General features: G+C 42.2%; 1 protein-coding gene across 2 annotated transcripts in view; it reads right to left on the bottom strand.

The window, feature by feature from the left end:
* Positions 1–25,194, bottom strand: part of fam193a (family with sequence similarity 193 member A) — a 153,660-nt gene that overhangs the window by 35,608 nt on the left and 92,858 nt on the right. For both annotated transcript variants that reach the window (XM_060926554.1, XM_060926553.1), the window contains exons 9-13: positions 13,396–13,470; positions 13,149–13,226; positions 12,926–13,044; positions 12,425–12,679; positions 4,419–4,566 (exon numbers count right to left, since the gene is read on the bottom strand). In XM_060926554.1, the coding sequence (XP_060782537.1) occupies positions 4,419–4,566; positions 12,425–12,679; positions 12,926–13,044; positions 13,149–13,226; positions 13,396–13,470 (675 nt within the window). The remainder of the gene's footprint in view (positions 1–4,418; positions 4,567–12,424; positions 12,680–12,925; positions 13,045–13,148; positions 13,227–13,395; positions 13,471–25,194) is intronic.

Genomic DNA, 25,194 nt, shown 5'->3' with positions numbered 1-25,194 from the left:
TGAGTACTAATCCCATCAAGATTGGTGTTGCTACACCCTCCTACGATACATCTGCTAACCATTTTAGTAATTACGTGATAACGTTGAAGAAATTTGCAGAAAACCACCAGGTCGCTTTCTCATAAGCAAACCAGCGCTGACGTAGGATTCAGAAGGAGGCGTCCCGCACGCGACGTCATGAAAATCAACGTTTCCCGGGAAATCCAAATGCCAAGTTTTTTCAGAGGCGGACCAATTCGCCTCAAATGGCCCGATTTCAACTGATTTTCTGGTATTGCGTGCTTTAAACTGGTAGAAACTTGTGTGGTCTTGTGCTACTGTTTATCATAAAATCAAGAGTGCTCTGAGAGCACAATATCCCCCGCTGGCGACTCGGCCATAACGAATCCTGCAAAGTTTAATGAAATTCGTGCAAAAATTGTCAGGGGAGTCAATTTCAGAAGGTGAGTACGCTTCCCGGGACGGACGGATGGACAGACAGACAGACATCGCGACGACATAATCCCCCTTCGGGCCTTTCGGCCAGCGGGGGATAATAAAAATTGTAAGGGAAGTTGATTTCAGAAAGCAAGCGCACCTTGATGAAATTGCCAAAATACAAGTTTGTTAATAATCAAGGCCATAACTCTGGGAAAATTTGCTCAAATTAAACGAAATTTCAATCTGTGTATAACGGTCACATAACAAACCCTTCTACCAAGTTTGGTGAAATTCGTCCACAAATTGTGAGAGGAGTCGATTTCAGAAGAACGTACACCCTCATGAAATTGTCAAAGTACAAGTTATTTAATCAAAGGTCAAAACTCTGGGGAAAATTTTCACAAACGGAATTAAATCGCAATCAGCGTATTCCCGTCATATAACAAGGCCTTTCGCCAAGCTTCGAGAAATTCGTCCAAAAATCGTGAGAGGAGTTGATTTCAGAAGGAAAACACACCTTCATGAAATCATCAAAGTACAAAGTTGTTAATCAAGGGCTGGAACTCTGGGAAAATGCGACCGAACTGAACAAAATAAGTAAAAAATTTTTCGCGGTCCAAATCCTGCGTTCCGATTGGCTGGCGAGCAGGTCCGTATCCTACGGTACGGACCCCAGTTACGGACCTCTGGCGACTCGCTCGTTCACAACAACAACAAACATAGCAGCAATTTGTCAACATTTATTTTCGCATTCCTCAGGAGAATAGCATTAATTTTACAGCATGGATAGCGATAACGACAGTGTTCACAGCGAAAGCGAGTTTTACTCCCCTGAGGAAGAAGAAATAAAAGAAAACATTTCAGGAGAAAGATAAAAACCTCTAACTGTTGCTAACGCCGAGCAAAAACGTGGCTGAATCCTGAATGACTCAGTTTTGTAGAAATAGAGGACTACATAGGCGGCAAAATGTAGTTTTCTCCTGCCATGGAAGTGCACTTGTATACCGAGGAGGAAGCCATTTGCATTACAGCCGTGAATGAGGATTCAAAATGGCGGCTCGGCTCGGTTTTCCCTTTCGGGCGCTCTCGTTTTTCTGTTAGAAAAAAATTAATATATTATTTACCATCTTAAGGTCGGTCCGTATGGTGAAATACCGTGACCTCGGCCTTGAATACTACTTGCAAGACCTCGGTCACGGTATTTCACGATACGGACCTCCCAGCTGGTAAATGACATATATATATATATATATATATATATATATATATATATGCGTACTACCGATATATATAGATATATGCGTACTACCGATATATAACAAGGCCTTTTGCTAAGTTTCATGAAATTCCTCCGAAAATTGTGAGAGGAGTTGATGTCAGAAGGAAAACACACTGATGAAATTGTCAAAGTATAATTTTGTTAATCAAGGTGCTGTAACTCTGGGGAAATGTGACCTAATTTAAGGAAATTAGAATATGCGTATTACCAACATAACAAAGAATCCTGCCAAGTTTTGTGAAATTCCTCCGAAAATTGTGAGAAGAAGGTGAGCGCCCTTCCCGGGACAGACAGAAGGACATCGCTACGACATAATCCTCCTTCGGGCCTTTTGGCCAGCGGGGGATAATAAACGAGTTCATATGAATTCACAGATCATGTACATACAGCTGACACTTGAGAATTACGTGCGAGAGAACTTGACGGCAACGGCGTCGACAGGAACGCCTCCACTACCGAGTCAACTCCGATTCGTTACTAATCTGCAAACCAGATATACCCTTAAAACACCTTTCAAGTGTCAAAGCAAACTCTCACAAAATTTGACCTTGTTTTAACCTTGACCCTGTTTAGAGCAAATCCAAACTCTAACGCAGTTCTAATCTCCTGCTTACAATCGTAATTCCATATAAATCCTACAAACGTTCAACCGTCCGTTCTTACAGCTAACGAGAATCTCGGAAACCAGAAAATATGACGTCTCCTCCATTCGGCGGGTCAACATCCATTACAAGGCTTTAAAAATCATAGATGTGACACTTCAACCACAGATAGCGGCACCTCCGGAGATGGAGACTAAAAATGACTGTTAGCTAAATATAGAGGTAAGCAGGTTTCATTAAAGCATGTAAAGTAGTACTGTCTGGAAATAAAACACAGAAATCAATAAGGCCATTATTAAAAAATGTTCTGTTTCCGGTCCACCTGCCGGGTGAGTGCCGTTTGTGCGGCTGAAATTTTTTTTTTTTTAACGCCGGTTTTTCGACATTTGTTTCGGGTTGGTAAATCTAAAATCGAACTTGACATTTCCGCATTCCCAGAGCTTTCCACTAAGGCTCATACTAGCCAGCCATGACAAATAAGTAGCCAGCCGAGGGGGAGTAAACACAAAATAAACTCCTGTGCACGCAGTTCCCAGGATTAAATGTATTTTCCACAGACCATTTATTTATTCACTTTACTCAAATACAAAGCAAAATGGCAGTAAATCTTCTTTCTTTTCTTGCGTATTGCATCATGAGGCGTTCCTGGCTTGTAAATCTCTTATTTTCGGTGCATGACACATTCACGCAGCTGAGCATGCTATGAATTAACAACGACAACGGTCTGCAGTGGCGGCTACACAATTACACACTCAGCAAACATTTCTCCATTTGTGTATGAAAATACACTCCAACCACTCAGTTTGGGTTCATTTACAACCAACGGTGTCTTTTGATTGAACGAGAGAAGACTGGTTTACCAGAGACAAAATAAGCGTCATCTCTGCTTCTGTTCCCTCCGACACACTACTGCCTCCGCCGAGTGCGCGCACACACACCGCATGTCGGGGCCGCGGATGAGTTACTCTCCCTTGATCAACGAAGTCTGCGGGGAATTTGTGGTTATTATCGGTACAAACAGCGCGAATCACAGCTTAAATGAGTGCGGTTCAGTTTGACATTATTGTCAGTTCGTTAGATAAACATTTAATTTTATTAAAATCGAAAATTAATATTTAGAGCCTGTGAGCTACAAAAATAATAGTCATTAAAGTAGCCGGCTGTATGGCCGGCAGCTGGCGCTTGTGGAAAGCCCTGCATTCCGCGCAGAATACAGAACTGAATCAGCTCTGCGCATGCGCTGTGCGGCACAAAAAAACGGCAGCCACCATGAAGGAAGGGGATCCGGAGTTTTCAAACGTTTGCTTAAGTGTGAAATCGCAAAATGGTATTCTAGCGAACAACAAAACAGTAAAGATTCAGAAAAACAAATCATTCAGTGATCATTTTAATAGTGTAATTTCATCCGAACTCGGCCTAACGCTCGATTTAGAACTACAAAAAGGCCGTGTGTCGGACATTTTAAGTACCTTTGTAAAAGTTTTGCAAATGTTGCAGTCAGCATTTAAAATGCTAACTTAAAGTTCTTGTACAAGTTTCAGTTGATTAAACCGTCATATTTTATTAAATGTGTCTGCTTTTGTAATAAAAAAGTACTGAAAGAAAAAGCAAACACAGCATTGCGATTTCTTATCCATCCATATAGTAAAAAAAAAAAAAAATCTCTCCCTCCCTCCCAATTTTTTTGCTCACCCGGTGGACAGGAAACGGATTTTTTTTAAGGATGGCCTAAGGTACATTTTGCTTTTTTTACTACTAGTTTGATCAGAAGTACTCCAAGAGATGAGAGATTACATTACTGAGTACGTATTTAATAACGTAATTTGTATTCAGCCCCAGATTATGATTCCAGGTCACTTTGGAAAGAAAATGCGAACGAATCAATAAACACGAACGCAACTATCGACTCGCTAGGCACAGTCCAGTCAGAGAGACGTCTGTGGAACAGAATAATTAAAAAAAACAAAAAAAAAACACTTTCTTCCTCGAGGTAACACATTAAAGATGCTGACTGCAAAGTCATCTGAAATTTTCAATTTTTTTTTTTTTTAAATTGATGAACAAATGAACATAGTGCTGTGTCTATCCTGCGCAAATGAACGAGCTCGCTCACCCACCTCATGTTTGAGCGGCGTGTTCTCTGCTCCTCCGTTGAGCTGAGCGTGCAGGCCGTTCATACTCGCCACCACGCTGGCATCCTCGTACCTGCTCAGGGGGTAGATGGATGGCAGCGCAGGCACTTCGTCGTCGTCGTCGTCGCTGCCACTAAAGAGAACGCAAAAGGAAGTGATGACAGGAACGAACTCGCCTCAAGGACCCCTCGATTCGCTACAAACGGCTGTACTGTTCACTAACAAATTAACAAGATCACCTGCTCGCTTACCCCCGCTCTCGCTTATATCGGAACGCGAGCGATCGAAGGAATAGGACATTTATTATGAATTAACCCTGAGACAAGGAAGTAAAGAGCAGTGTCTCTCCCCAGGGATTCCACATAGCATCCTGGGAAACGGTCATTTTGAAATAGCGTCAAAATCCACGCTGTACGTTTTGGAAATACATTCAGTCGGTAAACAGGAAGTCGATGTGCGACAGACCTGAAAACGGTAAACACGGTACAGAACCCCAAGCTGAAGTTTGGTACCAAGCAGCTATGATTTGTGGTTGCTGAGAAAAATGGTGTTTCAGTCGGACGGACAGAGGTAAACCAGTATATAGCCCCGCCCCCCAGAGCGGTGGTATGTATAATTTAAAAAAAAAAAAAAAACGGTAATGGTATAAGAGGAATAAAACGCTTTGCGCTTGAATAGCGCTGGCAATTTAAAGAGGAACTGAAGTCATTTTTAAACTTGCTTTATTTCTTAATTAATGCGTTATTCAATTATGTTTTGTTTTATTAACGTTATAGCGTGACTCGTATTGGCATGTTATATTACACTTATCGGCCTTTTCGGTTTTTATCCACGTTGAATGTAGTTCGTTTGGTCCAACGGCAGGCGTCGCTTATCCGCACGATCTTCACCAGACTTGTGCGTAGGGCTGTGCGATATGGGAAAAAATGAATATCCCGATACATTTTCTCCGTTTCACGAGATACGATATATATCTCGATATATCGAAATCTCCTCTAAAGGACCCCATGAAATGTAACTTTTACTCTTTACTGTTTTCACTCCAATCCCTGCAGATTAAATAACATTCTTGGTTAACTTTACAGGTGGTTTTCAACAACACATTTTAAATTGTCATGTTCGTGATTAATCACAATTGAATTGAAATAAGACTATTTTTATTCAACGAAGATGCGGCACAAACTGCAAAAACAATCTTGAAAATTGCAACAAAGGGGCAACACAATACAGAGCTGCTCAGAGCTCAAACCAATAAAGTGCAAGCTCAACACTGAAGGCCAATTTATGCTGACAACCCAGTCCTCGCAGACGGTGTCGCAGATAGCGTCTGCGTAGCTCCCCCACCTTCGCAGACGCTCTGCGCGCACCTCCCAAAAATTGTGACCACCGCAGAAGCCTCGCAGACAGCATCGCAGACAAGAGGGCTCTGATTGGTCCACTCTACATCCGCTGTACACGCACTTCCGCTTCCCTACTTTCCCGGTTTGGTTTGTTTTCACGACCGGCATTTTTAAAAACACGAGCGAAGATGGAGCAGCACGAAGAGCGGTTGATTGAGGAAGTACGTACATCTATACGACTCCAGTTCTAGTCATTATAAGTAACCGGAGGATAAACACTCCACTAACCACACCCACCAACTACTCCTAGCGACTTCACACCCCCTTGCGTTGTGCCGGTGAATAACATCGCGCACGCCGCTCAACAATAAATTACAACTGTCTGCGAAAAGCTATCTGCGAAAGCCTTGTCGCAAGAGCATGCAGAGGCCTTGAGAAAGACATTTAGCCTAAATAAGAAAAGTGCTCTTTCATTAAATTATTTTAAAAAATAGATCTCCAAGCTATTAACCTGACTACTGAGAACCACTGGAACATCCACAATATAGAGAGAGAGATTGAGGGAGAGAAGAGAGAGATCTGCAAAACATCATTTTTCTCTTTGCACACTTTTGAACTGAATGTTTTCTGGCTCTGCCTCTCAGATGTGTATAATTCCGGCTGCTGCCTTTCATGATGACAGGGTTTTTTTGCACACTTTACAAACCGGCATTTGCTGTTCCACGTCCTCCTCACGATATCCAAAAAAAATGCCAGATGACTGACCCCTTACTAGTTCTTTTAGGAACCAATTCGTCCACTTCCATTTTTAATGTGTCGCTGAAATTGACAGAGCTTACACGGTAGCCTACGCAACACCAGCGATTGCACGAACTGAGTCAGCGCTGTAAACCGGAACCAGGAAATCTTCCCGCCGGCAGTGTTGCCAGATACTACTGACGTTTTCCAGCCCAAAATATGTTCAAAACCCGCCAAAACGCACTTAAAACCGCCCAATCTGGCAACACAACCGAAGCTAGAAAATCTTCCCGGAAGTTCCTTTCAGCACCGAGATGTCGCCCGGGATTGGTTGGCGAGTGCGTGACGTTATTGTTTTCTTTACCCTTAGGCAGTCTCTCACGTTACTGCCTGAGGGACAGGGAGAAAACCACCAGGAAATGCTTTAAACAAACACGAAACGAATGCAAGTCGGAAGATGACCATAAAATACTCGATAGTTACGATATAATAATTTTATGTATCGCGCACAGAATTTTCGGCGATATATCGAGTATATTCGATATATCGCACAGCCCTACTTGTGCGAGACTTCAAACGTAAAGTGTCAGCGCCGCCATTTTGAAAACTGTTTACACAGCGGTCAGATCGCCGTATCATTCCGATTTAGATTCATTTCGAGATTTGCCAGCTTCATCAGTGATGGAGATTATTCCATACGACTTCGAACCATTGGTTAAATGAGGGGGGAAAAAAACCCACTTTCGGACACTACTCCGTCTCGCTGGTATTTACGTCATTACTGTACTGTCGCACAATTGAAGTGCATATCCTGGACCAATTTCGTGGATTTTTTTTATATGAAAGTACATCCTTTTACACGCTCATCCAGAAGGGTAATTTTGCACAAGGCCATCTGTCTACAGCAGAAAAAAATAAAATAACAAAACGCGTCTGGAAAAATCCCAAGGGAGTCTGGAGCCAGATTCGTGACGTCACCTGCGGAAGCGCCAGCAGGCTGCGAGAGCTTTGCACGGTTTCAGTGCACAGCCTGTGTAGACCAAGCGCTCCCATTTCTCTCTCATTGTCCGGTCTTTTGGGAAACATTCAGTGCGTTTACATGCACAGCCAAATCGAGCTGCTATCGGTAATCGAGCTAAGGATCCCAGCAGGGGTGCCAGAGAAATCCAATCCTACATGCACACAAGGAAATCGAGCTATTGTGTGAGGTACATTGTGCACCCGAGCCACAGGTGGCGCTACATGCCCCATCGTGTTGGTACACTTCCGGTTGTCGTCATGAAGAAGAGCTATTCAAGAGTGTAAACAAAGTTATCAGTTCCGTGTTCTCCATTGCGCGTTTTTCTCCCGTCCATGAATTGTAATATATTCAACTCCTTAAGCTGAATGAGCATGAACTCTGTCTCCTCATTGCTCCAGAAGTGCACGTTTCTGCTCGCCATTTTCTCTTCTTCGTTTGTTCCTCCTGACCTCTTCTGCTGCTCGCTACTACTGTTGTCATGCCGACCGAGGCTGTCGTGTTTCCAGCTTGTGGTCTCGTCACTCCCGGAAGGGGCAGTGCTGAAGTAAGTAGCTCGACTGCGTAGCTCGATAGGGTTTACATGCACTAAGTAGCTCGGCTACAATCGCATAATCTAGGTCGCGTAGCTCGATTACGAGAAATCAAGTTCGGTTCACTTTCAGCCGAGCTAAGGTGTTTCCATGCCATTTAGAACTTCGATCTCAGTCGAGCAACGACAGAAATTCGATTTTCTCTATGTGCATGCAAACGCACTGAATGAGTACTAATCCCATCATGATTGGTGTTGCTACACCCTCCTACGATACATCTGTTAACCATTTTAATAATTACGCGATAACGTTCAGGGTTTTTTCTAGAAAAATTTAGTATGAGGGCGCTCACCATGGCGAGGGAGCGAAGCGGGGGGTGGGGGTGGGGGGATGGTGCCGGTTGTCCGTCCCCCCACCGTGTGAAGCCTTTGAAAAATTGAGGCTCCAATGGGACATTCTGAGGCTATCTGAGAGGGAAATTGTAACAAATTGTCAACATTGAAAAAGAAAGAAGTAATCTTCTTCTGCCCCGGACAGTCTTTAGCTTTCTTCCGCTTCGTGCCGCGGGATGACATCTTTAAATGCCCAAGTGTCAACAAAAACAACTCGCCAACTACTTCTGTCAAAAACTCCCGCGCTGCTGCGTGAAAGGTCATTCAGTCTCGAGAACTCTCGCTCTACAAGTCAGCTGACCTTGTATGTAACCCATGTCAAATCTTGCGAGAGCAGCCGCGACAAGTAAACAACATGGCGCCTCAGTCTGGAAAACGCCAATTCGGATTGTTTTTGCACCGTCTGGCGGTGTATCTACGATGATTGGAATATTTTTGGAGTAATTATAACATATTTGATGATCAGACACATTGTCACGTGGTGTTGCTGGGATGTTTTCACGGAGAAAAGATCGTTTTGAGAAAGACTGCATGTTGTGCAGTAGCATACAAGTGCATGGCCTGAGTGTGACTTGAGGTTCAATGGGCATTTCGGTAAGAGGGCGCACGCTGAGAGTAAGAGGGCGCAGCGCCCCTGTTCCCCGGTTTAGACGAAAGCCTGACGTTGAAGAAATTTGCAGAAAACCACCAGGTCGTTTTCTCATAAACAGACCAGCGCTGACGTAGGATTCAGAAGGAGGCGTCCCGCACGCGACGTCACGAAAATCAATGTTTCCCGGGAAATCCAAATGCCAAGTTTTTTCAGAGACGGACCAATTCGCCTCAAATGGCTCGATTTCAACTGAATTTTTCTGGTATTGCGCAAGGTAAAAAAAAAAAACTGCACAAAATGCAGAATGTTACAGATATTTGACCAAAGTTTAATATAAAACAGGAGAATTACATTGATCTCGCCCCTGAATTTACCCGTGATATGCACTTTAAAACGTGCCGGATCAGTCGGCTGGTGGGTTTTCAAAATAATAAATATGTGCGTGTGTTTTTGTGATTTAAATCCAGATTATACAGAGCGCATTTCCATTATTAATCAATACGAAGTCCCTGCGTCTTTCAGTTCTTTTAAATCAAGGCTGAATCCTTTCTTTCTTCTTTGCCGCTGCTTTTTATTAAATCACATTTGAGACTTTTAATTTGATTTCTTTCAGCGTGACCGCAATGCATGATGGGATATATTGCTTTGGTTAGTGACCATCGTTGTACACTGCTTTTCGTGATGCATTGTGGGATACTTTGAGTGCACTGTATAGGGTGTAAATAATCCTCAGCATTCGAAAGAAGGCGTGCGTCTTTTGACGACGTTGGCCATTTCGATTTGCGCTGTACGTTTTACTTCCGTCCTACGATGTCTCGTAGGGCTGTGCGATGTCCCCTTAATTGGCATCGACGATGTTTACAGTGCAAACATTGTGATGGACGATCATATCGTGGGCTGGGGGGGATTTTAATACCACATTATTAAATATATTATTATTATTATTAAAAGTATTAAATACTCATCCAAGGCTTTGGCATGTAAAGAAAAAAAAAGCGCTAGGTGATGTGGAATATTTGGCCTTGATAACAGATATGTGGTCCAGCTGCAACATGATGCCCTATATGTCAGCTACCGTACATTATGTGGACCGAGAGTGGGCAATGCAGTCCAAATGCCTGCAGACGAGTTTCATGCCAGAGACACATTCAGCGGACAATTTAGAAGACGCATTGCGCGAGACACTTGCCGAATGGAAAATAGAGGAGAAAAAGATCGCCTGTATAACAACGGGGCGAATATTGTCACAGCCATCAGGCAATTGAAATGGGCGTGGTTAAGTTGTTTTGGGCACAGTTTGAACCTGGCCATAACCAACTCGCTTGCGCAACAGAGGGCCAGTACAGACCGAGCGTTTGGAGTTTGCCGAGCAGTCAACACTGCGTTTGCGCACAGCTGGCTTCGGAGAAATGAGCTGCGCAAAGCGCAGGTGGAAATGAACCTCCCCGAGCACTCACTGATCACGGCAAGATATTAATCAGCTCTTACAATGAAAGACTAGTATTCAAACTATGAGAAGAAACTACACTTAAGCTACTCATTGTTTATTTACACCATATCAACTGAAGATGCGTTTCGGCCTTTAGTGCGCACTTGAACGCGCTAATTTTCCCAATTTATTAGTGTTTGAATTATTGCACCAGCTTTTAAAATCATGATTTAATATTGTTTTTTTTTACTGTCTTTACATTTGTCAGAATCACCTTCATTCTTCCATTTGGTTTGACATTATGGCTTAGAGTGGAACATTCTGTGTCTGAAAGTAGGCCTGTTTACCAGATTAAAGTTATTTGACTTCTGCCGAAGTCTGCGCTTCACTGCCGTTTGATCAGGTGCAATATTTCCCGACTGAAGTCGTTAATAGTGGCTATTTGTTTGAACAACATGACAAATTTTACATTAAAAGTATAGTGTAGGCTAAAAAATGAAGTCAAAATGTATTATTAGTAGCATACTGTATTTGTGTAACCACATGTTATGTTCACTAGCACGTCCCTGCACCATAGCCTACGTGAACAAGCGGTAATAGGATATTACTTTATAATGATTTATATAATTATGTATTTATATATTATATAATATATTTATATATTAAACAAAACTAACTAACTAAACTAACAAAAAACTAACTTTTTAGGTTAAATAGGCCCAGATGATACCGTATATGCATGATTATGACAGGAGGGGGCGTGGTATCACGATGGTGGCTCTCCATCGTGATGGATGACCACCATCGTCGATGGACGATGGCATCGTCTATCGGCACAGCCCTAATGTCTCGTACAGGTTTCGGCGAATCTCGTTTACGGCCGTCACTTTGACATATGGACTGATATTAGGGCTGGGCGATTTTACGATTACGATGTTATTCACGATATAAAATCTCTACGATTAGAAATTAGACACGTACGATATGCCTACGATAAGCCTACGCCTTCAATAAAATTACTTCATCCGAAGTTTTGACAGACACGCGAATAGCCAATCATAACTAAACAGTAACCAATCAGTTGGAAGAGAGCCACGTCAAGTTAGGTTGCGTGCGCACACAAACGCACACACGTGTAGCAGCAACGCACAGCATGGCTGGGGTGAAGTTTGCAGGAGCGCGGCATTTCTCCAACAAAGCGTGAAACAAAGCGATTATAAAAATGAGCGAGAAGCCGACTGACCGGAGTTCTGAACAGGAAAGTCAGAGCACTGCCCTGGAGTTACATCGTTGAAAAGAAGGGCCAGAGATCTTCGGTTGCGTGGAGGTATTTTGGATATTTAAAATCGGACATACAACAAAGTGTTACACAAAACCTTAAACACACTGACGTACAGGATTGCACTTTTTTTCTCCTTGCAGCATAAGGTTTACGCGTCAATACGTCTTTTATGTTTATTTGAAAGCTGCTAGAATTTGCACAAATGATTAACAATGGTATATAGTTTTTATTTTTCAGTTTCAGTTTATTCATTTGAACAAAAAGAACAAAAGAATGTGCATCCAGTTTGTTTGGGTTCTGTGAAACTTGAAGGCTTGTTAAGCTATTTTTGTTCATTAGGAAGGAACTACTAATTTGTAATGTTCATATTTTGAGCAGAAAATTAAAGAAAATACAAAAATGGTGATTTGATTTATATCGTGATATATATCATGATCGAAAATTTTGAGAAAATACATCATGATATAATTTTTTTCTCATATCGCCCAGCCCTAACTGATGTATTACAGAGCGTATTTCAAACACTCAAAACTTGCTACAGCAGCGATCAAAAATGCATTCCGATATTTAATAAAATGAGATAAATAGAATTTTGATCATAAAAAAAAAATCACTTTTAAGGCTAACTTCATGTCTTGAGATCGAAAGATCTCGCAGCGTGACTCACAACGTTGGTGCGCCATCTTGAGGAAGGAGGAGGCGCGGGTGCTGTTGGACAGTGATTGGGGAACTGGAGGCGGAGCCGGAACCGGACCCAGAGCCGGAGCTTCCTGAAGACATGCTTGGAGGATGAACCTCAGATAGGTAGTCTCTAGGAGGCTCCGCTTGCAACGGCAGCTTCAGGTGAAGCTCCTCCCCCACGGGGGCGTCCATGATGCCGCACGTGAGGATGTGAGAGAGGCTGCAGTCGTCGCACGTGCACCTGGTAAGCGGATGGACAGAGACAAAGGCGTGAAATACCAGTGACAGACGTTAAAAAACACAACTAGTACCAGGAAAGAATTGGCGAATACGTTTGGGAAAGAAAGAAACTAGGAAAATCGAACAGGAGAATCTTCCGTATCATGTCCTCGACTGCCATGATTAGGCTGGGCGTGGCTCTGTTCTTCTCAGCCTGACGACATCATACACGTGAGCCCTCGAATTTTTTTCCACATGTAAACTTTACCTTCTCCGATAGTTGCAGTTGGGACAGTCTGGAATGCTGAGCCGAGACGACAGCATCTGCTTGACCGTGTCGGTGAAGGTGCTGTCTCCTGCCAGGGACTTCTTACTGTTCTGCAGGAACTGTGACAAATAAACAAAACCGCCAACATGGTATTGGACAATCATGAGCAATTTCTCAACTTTTCACGTGAATTTATTCGACAAGAAGGTACTGGGTGAGTTACCTGCTCCTCAAAGAACCTCCTCTGTTTGAAGATCTCGCCGTCGTCTTTAAGCATCCGCTGCTTCGTTCTTAAAGACATCTACCAGGAAAGGAGGAGGAAATCAAATTTAGTCAACAGTAAGTGCTTCGTGAAGGTTACTTTCATGGGGGAACACACACACACACACACACACACACACACACACACACACACACACACACACACCAAAAAAAAAAGAAAAATACTGAACGAAGACGGAACAGCTTACATTTTTACTGATTAGAGACTTGTGGGGCTCGGCACGCTGATTTGTGAGGTTTTGTCCTTCCACTTTGAAAAGCAACTGGGTTTTGAGCAAGCGAGAGAGAGAGAGAGAGAGAGAGAGAGAGAGCAAATGAAGGAAACATTAAAGAGCATATCAGATTTTGTTTGTTAGATGTAAATATTGATTTCAGCAGATATAATTCAGGAAATTACAAGAGTGTATTTGGGCCATTGTAGGCTTGTTGTTTTTTTAAATCAATCAATCAATCAATCAAATCATACCCCTTTTCCACCAAATCAGTTCCAGGGCTGGTTCGGGGCCAGTGCTGGTGCTGGTTCACAACTCGTTCAACTTGCGAGCCAGCTGAGAACCAGTTTGCTTTTCCATAGCTCGCAGTGCTAAGGGAAGCCACGTCATTATGTCGCTGTATACGTCAGTTACGTCGCTACGTTTGCATAAACCTTGGTGCGAATATCGAAGCAAAAACAACACAGAAGAAGCAGCAGCAACACCAACAATAATAATAATAGCTGACTTCGCGTTTGTACAGCTGCTGCTTCTCGTCGCTTAAAAATGGCGATCTTTCGCGGTATTCTTATTGTTGTTGGTCTTAACAACTCCGCCCCCCCGCTGACATAAGCGGTTCTTTCCTCTGGCCCAGCAGAGAGTTGGTGCTAGCCTGGAACCGGTTTTTCTGGCCCCAGAGCCAGTTCTTTGTCGGTGGAAACAGAAAACCCGGTTCCAAACTAAGCACTGGCCCCGAACCAGCCCTGGAACTGCTTTGGTGGAAAAGGGGCATCAATCAATGAAGCTGAGGCACAAATTTACCACAAAAAAAAAAAAAAAAACCTCAATTTCTGATATTAAAAAAGTCGTACATTTATGAAATTTAAACTGGTCCTAAATTTGTGAGAGAGGGAAAAAAAAAAACACCTCAGATATTCAGAAGTCACAAATTTACAGAAAAATAGATATAAAAAAAAATATATATATATATATATATATATATATATATATATATATATATATAAAAAAGAAAACCCACACGGGCGGCACGGTGGTGTAGTGGTTAGCGCTGTCACCTCACAGCAAGAAGGTCCGGGTTCGAGCCCCGTGGCCGGCGAGGGCCTTTCTGTGTGGAGTTTGCATGTTCTCCCCGTGTCCGCGTGGGTTTCCTCCGGGTGCTCCAGTTTCCCCCACAGTCCAAAGACATGCAGGTTAGGTTAACTGGTGACTCTAAATTGACCGTAGGTGTGAATGTGAGTGTGAATGGTTGTCTGTGTCTATGTGTCAGCCCTGTGATGACCTGGCGACTTGTCCAGGGTGTACCCCGCCTTTCACCCGTAGTCAGCTGGGACAGGCTCCAGCTTGCCTGCGACCCTGTAGAACAGGATAAAGCGGCTACAGATAATGAGAGAGAGAGAGAGAAAACCCACACACGCTTCCCAGCTTCAGCGCATCCTGGCAAAATCAGTGCGGCTGAAAATCCGTCAGTGCTTTATTCCTTTTTAATATAAACACGTAGGTGATTCCAGAAAATCACGCGCCCTGACTCGGCAAAACAGCGGCCGACTGCTTCGTCACCGTAAGTGAGGAAGAATTACAAAAATCATGAAAGAAAACGCTGCTCCTAAAAGCACTTAAGATGCTACCAAGTTTGGTCTAAAACTATTCAAAGGTAAGGTGGGATTGTGATTTGTTTTATCGATTTGAAAACAAAAGTATTTTATGTGACTTGGCGTAGAGAAGTGACGAGCCTTTATTACAACTGCATGCTGCTTTTGAAGTTTGACATACATACATATATATATATACACACACACACACATATATATATATATACACACATATATATATATATATATATATACACACACACATATATACACACATATACACATATATATATATATACACACACACACACATATATACATATATACATATACACACACATATATATACATACATACATATATATATATATATATATATATATATATATATATATATATATATATATATATATATATACACATACACACACACATATATATACCGTAAAATACCAAATAATAGCCGAGTTCCAATTAACCGCCGAGTTCCCTTTAACGGCCGGGTGTACGCGTGTGTTGTGACAAATAAAGGCCGGTTCCGAATACTCGCCGGGGTCTAAAAAAAAAAAAAAAAAAGCGTCCGAACGTTCTATCTAGAATCTTGAGGCCCAGCACTTTTCTGGTTTTCTGGTGTTTAAACGATTTTGCATTGCATAGTTTTCTACCGAAACAATATGAATGAATGAATGAATGAATGAATGAATGAATGAAATTATTTCTATAATATTGTTTACAACATTTTGTTACGTGATAATAAACATGCCATTTCAATGTTATAATCTTGGTCTACCATAATATTTCTTGAGGAATGCAACTCCGTAACTTTTGACAGATGTCTTAGCCACCCCTTTGGGTATACCCAACGAAAGCCAGCGTGTGTGGTGACATTGAGGACTGCGGGTTTCCAAGGTTGGACTGCTGCTTCTGTTAAACGACCTAAATTGCCGAATGCATGCGTCAAAGCACACACTGAGTTTTATTAAAGACCTTATACCATTTCACTTGCCCTTACCCATTCGGATCTGGAAGACGCTTTACAAAAAAGGTGAGAGCGTTCTAACATGCATTTCAGTCTGCTCGCGGCCAATCTAATCCAAGGGGCCTTTTCAACAAGTAATCTGTCGTGCAAGTTGGGCAGAAGCACGCGTCAGGCAGGCAACATGTAGGCCTACAAGTCAGTAACCTATTCAACTAACTTTCATCCGAACTTTAAGTTTTCTACGGGGTCGAGCCACCGTACCAACTCACTCGGGGAATAGGCTCATATCGGCCAAATAGGGAGACGTCTTGGAGAGAAACGTGATGCAAGATGACAGTATGTAGCCACTGCAGGTCACTTATTTTTCAGCATAAGAAAAAACCCTTTGGTTTGACACTTCGCACCCTAATTATGTTGCTTCAACGTCGCGCCCTCCATGCAATTTCAGATTGACAGACATCGCGAAGCGCAAAGGGTGGAGGCTGCATGGGTGAGGGTGATAGCAAGTGACCATAACTTTGCAGAGTAATTAAATCACAGTGCTGCGCACAGACAATGGTGTGGTTTCTTGATTATTTTGTAAAGCATGCGCTTAACTAGTCATTAACAGGAAAAGGTGTGTGATTTATCCTTTATCCACCCCGACTGTGCCATGCGAAGATGCATTCTGCGTCTTCAAAATTCCCCGAAGTCGGCACCGTGCTATCTGTAATCTAACTCTAAACAAACTGTAAGTTATACTGGTTAAAAGTTGGCCTATCTGAGAATGATTTTTTCCCCGTTTTGAGGTAGATTTTGGGGAAGGTATTTGTGAAGAAGGAATTAATCGCCTGTTCCAAATAGCCGCCTAGTCTCTAATACGCGCCGGGTCTCTTACGTGATTGAGACAAATAATCGCCCGGGCTATTATTTGGTATTTTACGGTATGAGTGATTCCACGCTTATGGGTACTGAAATGGGGACATGAACTTATTTTTAAAAATTCACCTAAAACCATTTCTTTTTTTACCATCAGGTCACAAAACATGTAATCTTTAATGAATGATATGTTAAAAGATAACTTTAATTTTCTGAGATGTAATAAAAACATATTTATATGCCAAAGTCAGAACGTAACAGAAGTGTTGTGGACATATAGATTCTCAATTTTAACAATGTAGAATTACTTTTTGAAACATAGGACGGTGATGTTTTAGCAAATATAATTAATAAACATGTGTAGTAGAATAAACATACACATTCTTTCAATAAGATTAACATGGTATAGAGCTAGATTGTAATTAATTCGTAACAGACGCGAGATGGACAGTCGTAACAGAAGTAATGTAACAGACATTTTGGAACTCATAGGCTTGACTTTGGCATATAAATATGTTTTTATTACATCTCAGAAAATTAAAGTTATCTTTTAACATATCATTCATTAAAGATTACATGTTTTGTGACCTGATGGTAAAAAAAGAAATGGTTTTAGGTGAATAAGTTCATGTCCCCATTTCAGTACCCATAAGCGTGGAATCACTCATATATATATTTTTTAAATAATCATCATGTGCGTCTTTATACTAAAAATGACCCGCCTCAGGCTCAGTAAATATCGTTGCTTGACTTCGTCTCGGTTATTATTCACAGATATTCACGTCACCTTGGGCGAATAAGTGTGAAATATTGCACGATCGAAGAGGAAAGACTGCATTTCCAACAACTCTTGGCTCAGCCCTTTCAAAGTAACAGAGATTTGGGCAGATTAATGTTTATGTAATGCCTTATTGTAATGCTCTAAAATGAATTTTGTTATTTTATCATCAAGCACAAAACTACTGATAAATCACGGCATCCAGATCCCGGAAAAAGGCAGCCTTGCCTCAGGGCTAATCTCACACGACGCCACGCGTGGAACCCCGGTGATCTGGGTCATTTCCGTTCGTCTGACTCCGTGCTTGTTTCCTCGCTGAAATTGGATATTGTTGTTGGAATCTTAAGGGGTGTTCACACGGCAACTGTTACTCCGGTGTACCACCGGGGCTGCCCCGGCAGAGCGTTCACACGGTACAAAGTTATACCGGTGTCGCCCCTGAAAGCTGCTTAAACCGGTGCAAATCTAACCCTGCTCGGGAGGTGGTTTAAGAAATTTAATCCGGAGTAAATGCTAGTTTGCGATATAAAATGGGCCGTCTGAACGCTACAGGGGTAGACTCGCTACGCGTCAGGAGAGTTGATTACATACGAGCATTGCATAATTTGCATCCTGGTATTTTGTGCTTCCAAAATGGCGAATATCAACAACAACAGAACTGCGTGTCTTCCAGTGTTGCCAGATTGGGCGGTTTTAAGTGCATTTTGGTGGATTTGAACATATTTTAGGCTGGAAAATGTCAGCAGTATCTGGCAACACTGGTGTCTTCATCCACGTTGTTTTCCCGGCGCTTGGTGATGCCATGACAACCGGGAAAAGGAAGTACATTTTCACGCGTGTGCATATTTCATTTCCGCATTATTACTATCGTATAGCATGGTCGCAAAAACTGCCGTGTGAACGCAAGTGGGGCTGCACCGGTGCGAACACGCTTCTCTCTAGTAAGCAGGGTTGTGACGTGTGAACGCTCCACAAAATTTACACCGGTGTAAGATATATCGCAACAAAATACATCGGTGCAGCATCGATGCGAATATGTGCCGTGTGAACACGCCTGTAGATGAAATATAAAACTTGTCCCCTTCCTCAGTCACACCGGACTCGGCACGCTGACAGCCCACTTCCGCGTTCATGAAAACGACTGTTCCCATGGTAACGCCGTGATCATCAATTTCACTCTTTCGGTTTCGACTGGGTTCTCTTTAAGATGATGTAAATCTTGGTGAAAGAGTACTTTGCTAACCTATGGTCATGAGCTTTGGGTAATGACTGAAAGAGCAAGATCGCGGATACAAGCAGCCGAAATTAGTTTCCTTCGCAGGGTGGCTGGGCGCTCCCTGAGAGCTCGGGAGGAGCTTGGAGTAGAGCCGCTGCTCCTCCACATCGAGAGGAATCAGCCGAGGTGGTTCGGGCATCTCTTTCGGATGCCTCCTGGACGCCTCCCTGGGGAGGTGTTCCAGGCATGTCCCCCCGGGGAGGAGGCCCTGGGGAAGACCCAGGACACGCTGGAGGGACTATATCTCTCGACTGGCCTGGGAACGCCTCAGTGTTCTTCCCGAGGAGCTGGCCGAGGTGTCTGGGGAGAGGGAAGTTTGTGCTTCCGTGCTCAGACTGCTGCCTCCGCGACCCGGCTCCGGATAAGCGGAAGAAAATGAGATGAATACTTTCATAAACTACCATTATTACTGAAATTTTTTTTCACAGTATTTACATTTCAAGTAACGACAGGAACATTTCTTTTCATGTCTGACTTCATCTCACTGATTTTTAACTCCTGTTTATTGCACTTTTTAACAGAATCAAAACGATTCCTAACATTCTGTGATGTAACGTTTGTGTTATAGATATTTCATAAAATCAAAACTTGTTAAAAGGTATCTATTGTTTCCAGTTGTGTACGTATACCGTATTTATCCTTATAGAAGCGCCCTCCCTATTTGACGCGCCTCCACGATTTTCAGAGCTAGAATAGTATTTACCAACCATTTTCTTCATTTAACAAACTTTAAATCCAACAAACCACAACAGAGACGTTCAATTTCACCGCTGATTTTTTTTTTACCGGAAATCGCGTTAGTAAACATGGACAGTATAAAATACGGACATTCACTCTGCTGCGGATATCAATACGGGTGGAGACGTACCTTTTGTTTGCACCACTCTTGTACACGTTTACGGTGAACATTAAATGTTTTTGCAGCTAAGTGTTTGCCTTTCTGCTCTGCCAGTTCTACAACCTTTAACTTAAAACTAGCGGTGAAGGATCATTTTGAGGACGACATTTTGTTTTGTGAGCTCATAAACATCGACGATGACGTGAATTGTGACGTCACTACAAATAGTTTACTTACCAATGTTATCCTTATAAGCGAGCTGGACATTGTTTAATTGACTTTTTGGACATATAACTGTGTTTTCATGTGTTTCAAAATAAATGTTTTAAATTCTGATGATTTTGTCATGTTCGATTTTTGTCATTTAAGGGTCGAAATTGACGCTCCCCCTTCATGTTTTGCATCGCGCCCGGGCGCGTTTATTAGGATAAATACGGTATATATATATATATATATATATATATATATATATATATATATATATATATATATATATATATATACCGTAAATCCTCTAATATAGGCCGGGGCCTTTATTTCACTCAAGTGCATCTTGGTCCAGGCCATTATTGGAAGGAGGCCAGAATTAGAGGCAGGCCTCTATTTCTATTTGAGCAAAACAGACTGCCAGTGGAATGAATAAAAACGAGATTTTGTGTCTATTTGTCAAGTTGATGCTTGGTTGCCTGGTTACCACCAGACCTACCGGTAATCACAATCAGGGGCGCCTGCAGGGTTGAATTGTAAGGTACGCACTAGCGGTGTAATCCCCCCCCCCCCCCCCCAAAAAAAAAAAAACGCTTGCGTGCTGCAGTTTCTATGAAGAGTCGATCTATAGGTTTATACACAAAACAACGATAGAACTTTAACTTGAAATTGAACAATAGCCTTCCATGAACACAGGCTGATATTTGAACAACATATGTGAACTACACACGACAATAAACAATAAACTCTTTATAGCCTCGATTAGAATCTAGTGAACTTGCTCAGCACTACCGCACGCACGACTCTGACACACACTGTAGCGCAACGTGGGGTACATAGACTCGCTGAAGAACTCCTCGGGTATTTTTCTGAGTTTACCGAAAATCAGAGTAGAAGGAGCCACCCACCCTCTGTCTGGTTTGAAGCGGTTCTGTAGGACATTGAGCTTTACAGAGTCCGGTGCACATTTTAAGGCATCTGGTTGAAGTTTCCCTATGTCTGATAAATCTGATGTCAGTGATAGCGGGCTGACTCGTGGCTCATTAGTAAAGCTATCTGATGGCTCATTTGTCAGCAAGGTGGAGCAACCATCTACTTCTGATCGTAAGGGACATGGGGAGATGTAGGTGTTCTTATATGAAATTCACTGGATGTATGGCTAGTTTCAAACTCAGAGGTAGATGAAGGCAATTCCCTCAAAGGAACTGAGCTCGCATCCAGCTGCAGCGTACTGCTGCTCGGTTGCGGAGGAGTGGAAGCTGCCGGTGCCGTGTTACTAGCTGATACTGGAGAGGACTGGCAAGCAGATGACACCCCTGGATCACTGCTTTTGGACTTTTTCATAAAAGTCTGAAACAAGCTCGTTTGTTTCAGGGTTCGTTTACTCATTTTTGACTCGCTTATCAATAAATTCTCGCACAAGCTCTGACTACTGACGATTGTCTGTCTCCGTTTCTCAAAACTGGAGAGAATCTCAGTGGTGCAAGAAAAGTATATCTGCATTGACCAATGAGCTTTCTTGGTCACGCACACCCCGCCCACTCCTGAAGCACACAAATGCGCCGGCACACACACGTCTCTCTCTCTCTCTCTCTCTTTCTCAAATTATGTTGCATTGCCAAAGCATTCAGGTAACAATTATAATTTAAAAAAAAATCTCTCTCTCCCCAAGGTACGCCTAGTGCGTACGGCCATACGCCTGGGGGCGCCACTGATCACAATTGTCTTTCAGATCGGAACGATTGTGTAAGGCCACTATGATCTCAGAAACATCGTTGGTTATAGCCCCGGCCTGTATTAGAGTCCGGCCATTATTTACCTCCTCCGACAGCGAGACCGGCCAATATTAGAGTCCCGGCCAGTAATGGAATACAGGCCAGTATTAGAGGATTTACTGTATATATATATTTTTTTTTTCATAATATTAATCTTCAGAGTCGGACGAATCTCATTGATCATCTTTCTTGCGTGTAGTAAAGCTGTATTCTGTGGAATACGACTCCATTGCAGCAATCTGTATTTTGTTTTCTGTCTTAAGCGCGCTAGAAATTATAACTTAAGATTTCTGCTTGTATTGCAGGAATTTGTATTAAATTTTATTCATAATTACAGTGATTTGTAAAAGTTCTGGTAAAGGAATAAGAAACTAAATTTAAACTGTTAGAACGTTTTATTAAGTTAGTAAATAAAATGTGTATTAAATGCCTCAGAAAATATCATTCACACTTAAAATTAAGGCTCGTTTCTTTTTAAGGCTCAATTGCAGCTCCAGAAGTCACCAGATTGCACCCAAAAAGATTAAATTTTCTAAATTTAGCCCCTCTCCAACATGGATCGAGCACTAGTCAACCCTCAACCATCATTACAGCAGTGGTGTTTCGAACCCGGTGACCTTCTGAGCCGTATCCTGATGCCCTTGACCACTAATGCCCTACAGTGGGTACATCATGTTTTAATGGTTCCAGTGTGTTGTGGTGCGAGTGGTTTTTTTCTCCACCCCATAATCAACAGAAACTGTGCTCTAGGGAGAAAAAAAAAAAGTTTCTATCTGTGTCAAGATAAAAATAAAGCAGTATTGGCTTTAGATCAGTACGAAAGCCGCGAGAGGCCCTTCATATAATCCTTTTTTTATTCACCTTGTTATCCCGAGATAACGACATAATTAATTCAGGATCTCGAGAAAACAACACAACTAAGGGCCTGTTTACACGAGGACGCTGTCGGGTAAAAACGACTAAATGTTTTATGGGAAGTGCCTTTCGTCTACACGGGGACGGCGTTTCCGAGGCTGAAAAACGGAAAAAATTGAAAACGCCTTCCAGAGTGGATAAGTTAAAAACAGCCCCCGTTGCATATCCGTCTAAACTACCCAATACGCCAAACTCTGCTCGGATCTGCTCACGTCGGGTACGCGTTTACGTCATACATATGTCATATACTGTCCATGCCAGCCCAGGAAGTAAGAAAGTAAGTAAAAAAGTAAGAGCATGTCTGATTACATCGATCCAACGGACCTTCAAGCTGCTCTGGCAGCTTTAATAAACGTCCAGGAGTCCTTCGAACATCTATACCGAATCTGCACATATACCGTTAATGAACAGAGGCGGGTATAGTATGCTCTTACTTTTTTACTTACTTTCTTACTTACCATAGCCAGAGTAGTCAAAGTTTTCGCGGCGCAGATGTGCAGATCAGACAAGACGGAAGACGTTGCGCATGCGTGCAGACATAGCGGAGGTCTTTCACAGCACCACCTAGCCGCCTGGCATGCACATCCAATTGAATTCCACACATTTATGCGTCGCCGTATAGACGCAGATTTCCTCCTTGAAAACGGTCGTGTAGACGCGGAAAAAAGTGAGAACGAAAACGGACTTTTGCGTTTTTGTTTCAGACCGTCCCCGTGTAAAGTGCGCCTAATTCGAGATCTCGAGAAAACAAAACCGTTATTTCATGATCTCAGCTGGATCACTGTATCTCCGTCGGTAGAGACGAAGCCGGGCCAGTCTTCTGCGGAGGTGCCGCGGACTAATTTTGAAATGATCCCTTATTAAAAAACTTAATGCAATCTCTCCCTGTGTCAACCCCTGATCAAAATATTGCCTTATTAGGTGATCGATTATTCCAGACATTCTAATGACCAAAGTTGCGTCTATACAGAATGAGAAATAGCCCCAAAGTCAGCATAGCACAAGTCTCTTGGCGCACCTGAATGAACCATTTCTCAGCTGTTTACTCGAGATCATGAAATAATTTTGTTTTGTTTTCTCGAGATCTTGAAATAACGGTTTTGTTTTCTCGAGATCTCGAATTAGTTGTGTTGTTTTCTCGAGATCCTGAATTAATTATGTCGTTATCTCGGGATGACAAGGTGAATAAAAAAAGGATTATATGAAGGGCCTCTCTCGGCTTCCGTAGATCACATAATACAGACACGGTATTTGTTTAAAGCTTGCACATTGACCATACTGACGGCTGTTTTCACAAGATAACCACCACGAGCTAGCTTGTTAACACTGGTCTCTCGTGTCTATCCAAAATGCTGCACGAATGCTCACTATCGTAGAACAGAACTAGTTTTTATGAGCTTTACATGCTCCGACCTAGCAAACGAAGGACATGCTTTTCGTCCATGTTGGGTTTTCCCCCTACTTCACACATGCCGACGTGGTGAACTGACCCGATTACATATTTCACGTTCCCATTTACAGTGGTGCTTGAAAGTTTGTGAACCCTTTAGAATTTTCTATATTCCTGCATAAATATGACCTAAAACATCATCATAATTTTGCAGATGGTCCGGCAAATAAGGACCATATAGCCCTATTCGCACGGGATAAGTATTACCTGTGGACCTCTGGTAATTCAGAATAATTGCAGCGAACGTCTGAGTTCTTAGTCCCGTGCGAATGCGCCATGTCCGTAATTTGCCAAGTAATAATTCCGCCGCGAATTACCTACTCTGTTTCGGCAAAACACAGACGTCCAGTGGTAATCCAAGTCCCGTGTGAATGCGCATGTCTGCGTTTGTAATTATTAAACGCGCGTCTCTTGTACTTTTCTGGAGTGAATAATGTGGGATACGGGCGAAATTTTGATAAACAGCATTTCAGGGGCAAGTGGTAGTAGGCCTATCCCGTATTTGAACCAGATAAGCATTTTGAACTCCTGTCTACTAGTGTTGTGACGTTCGCGAACGAACCGATTCTTTTGAACGGCTCCTAGGCATGAACGATGAGAACTGAGTCTCGAGCTGGGGGAGCTGTTCTTTCTGTCGTTCTTTTTCTCTAAGTGTGTTTCAGATGAAAAAGCTTTTGCCCAAGGACAAGAAGTAGGCTAAACAGCATTTGCCTTTTATTTATTCAAGTTTTATCTGTTTGCCTAATAGTTCAAATTGTTTTGTATATAGTTTATAATGTTGTGTGATATTAATGATAATATTGTGGGAAAACTACTTTGCACGGACGTTCATTTAATTTATTCTATCGTCGTTTTGTTTGTTCTATTTTTGTGTATTTTATTTATTTATCAGTTTGTCTAGTTGCATCTATTTTTCTAATAATAATATATTTTTTTGCATTAATAGTTTGTTTTTTCCTATTAAAATAATCTTGTGTTCTTGTTATAACTATCCATTTATCTGACTGTTTAGTTGTATCTATTTTTGTTACAATTTCAATATTTTTAATATAGAAAGTTTGTTTTTTGCTATTAAAATGTTCTTGTGTGATAACTAGTTCTTGTGTTATA

This window comes from Neoarius graeffei, chromosome 7, assembly GCF_027579695.1.
Source record: "Neoarius graeffei isolate fNeoGra1 chromosome 7, fNeoGra1.pri, whole genome shotgun sequence".
In the NCBI taxonomy this organism is placed as follows: Eukaryota; Metazoa; Chordata; class Actinopteri; order Siluriformes; family Ariidae; genus Neoarius; species Neoarius graeffei.
Note: the sequence above shows the minus strand (reverse complement) of the source record. Positions and strands in the feature narration are given on the sequence as shown.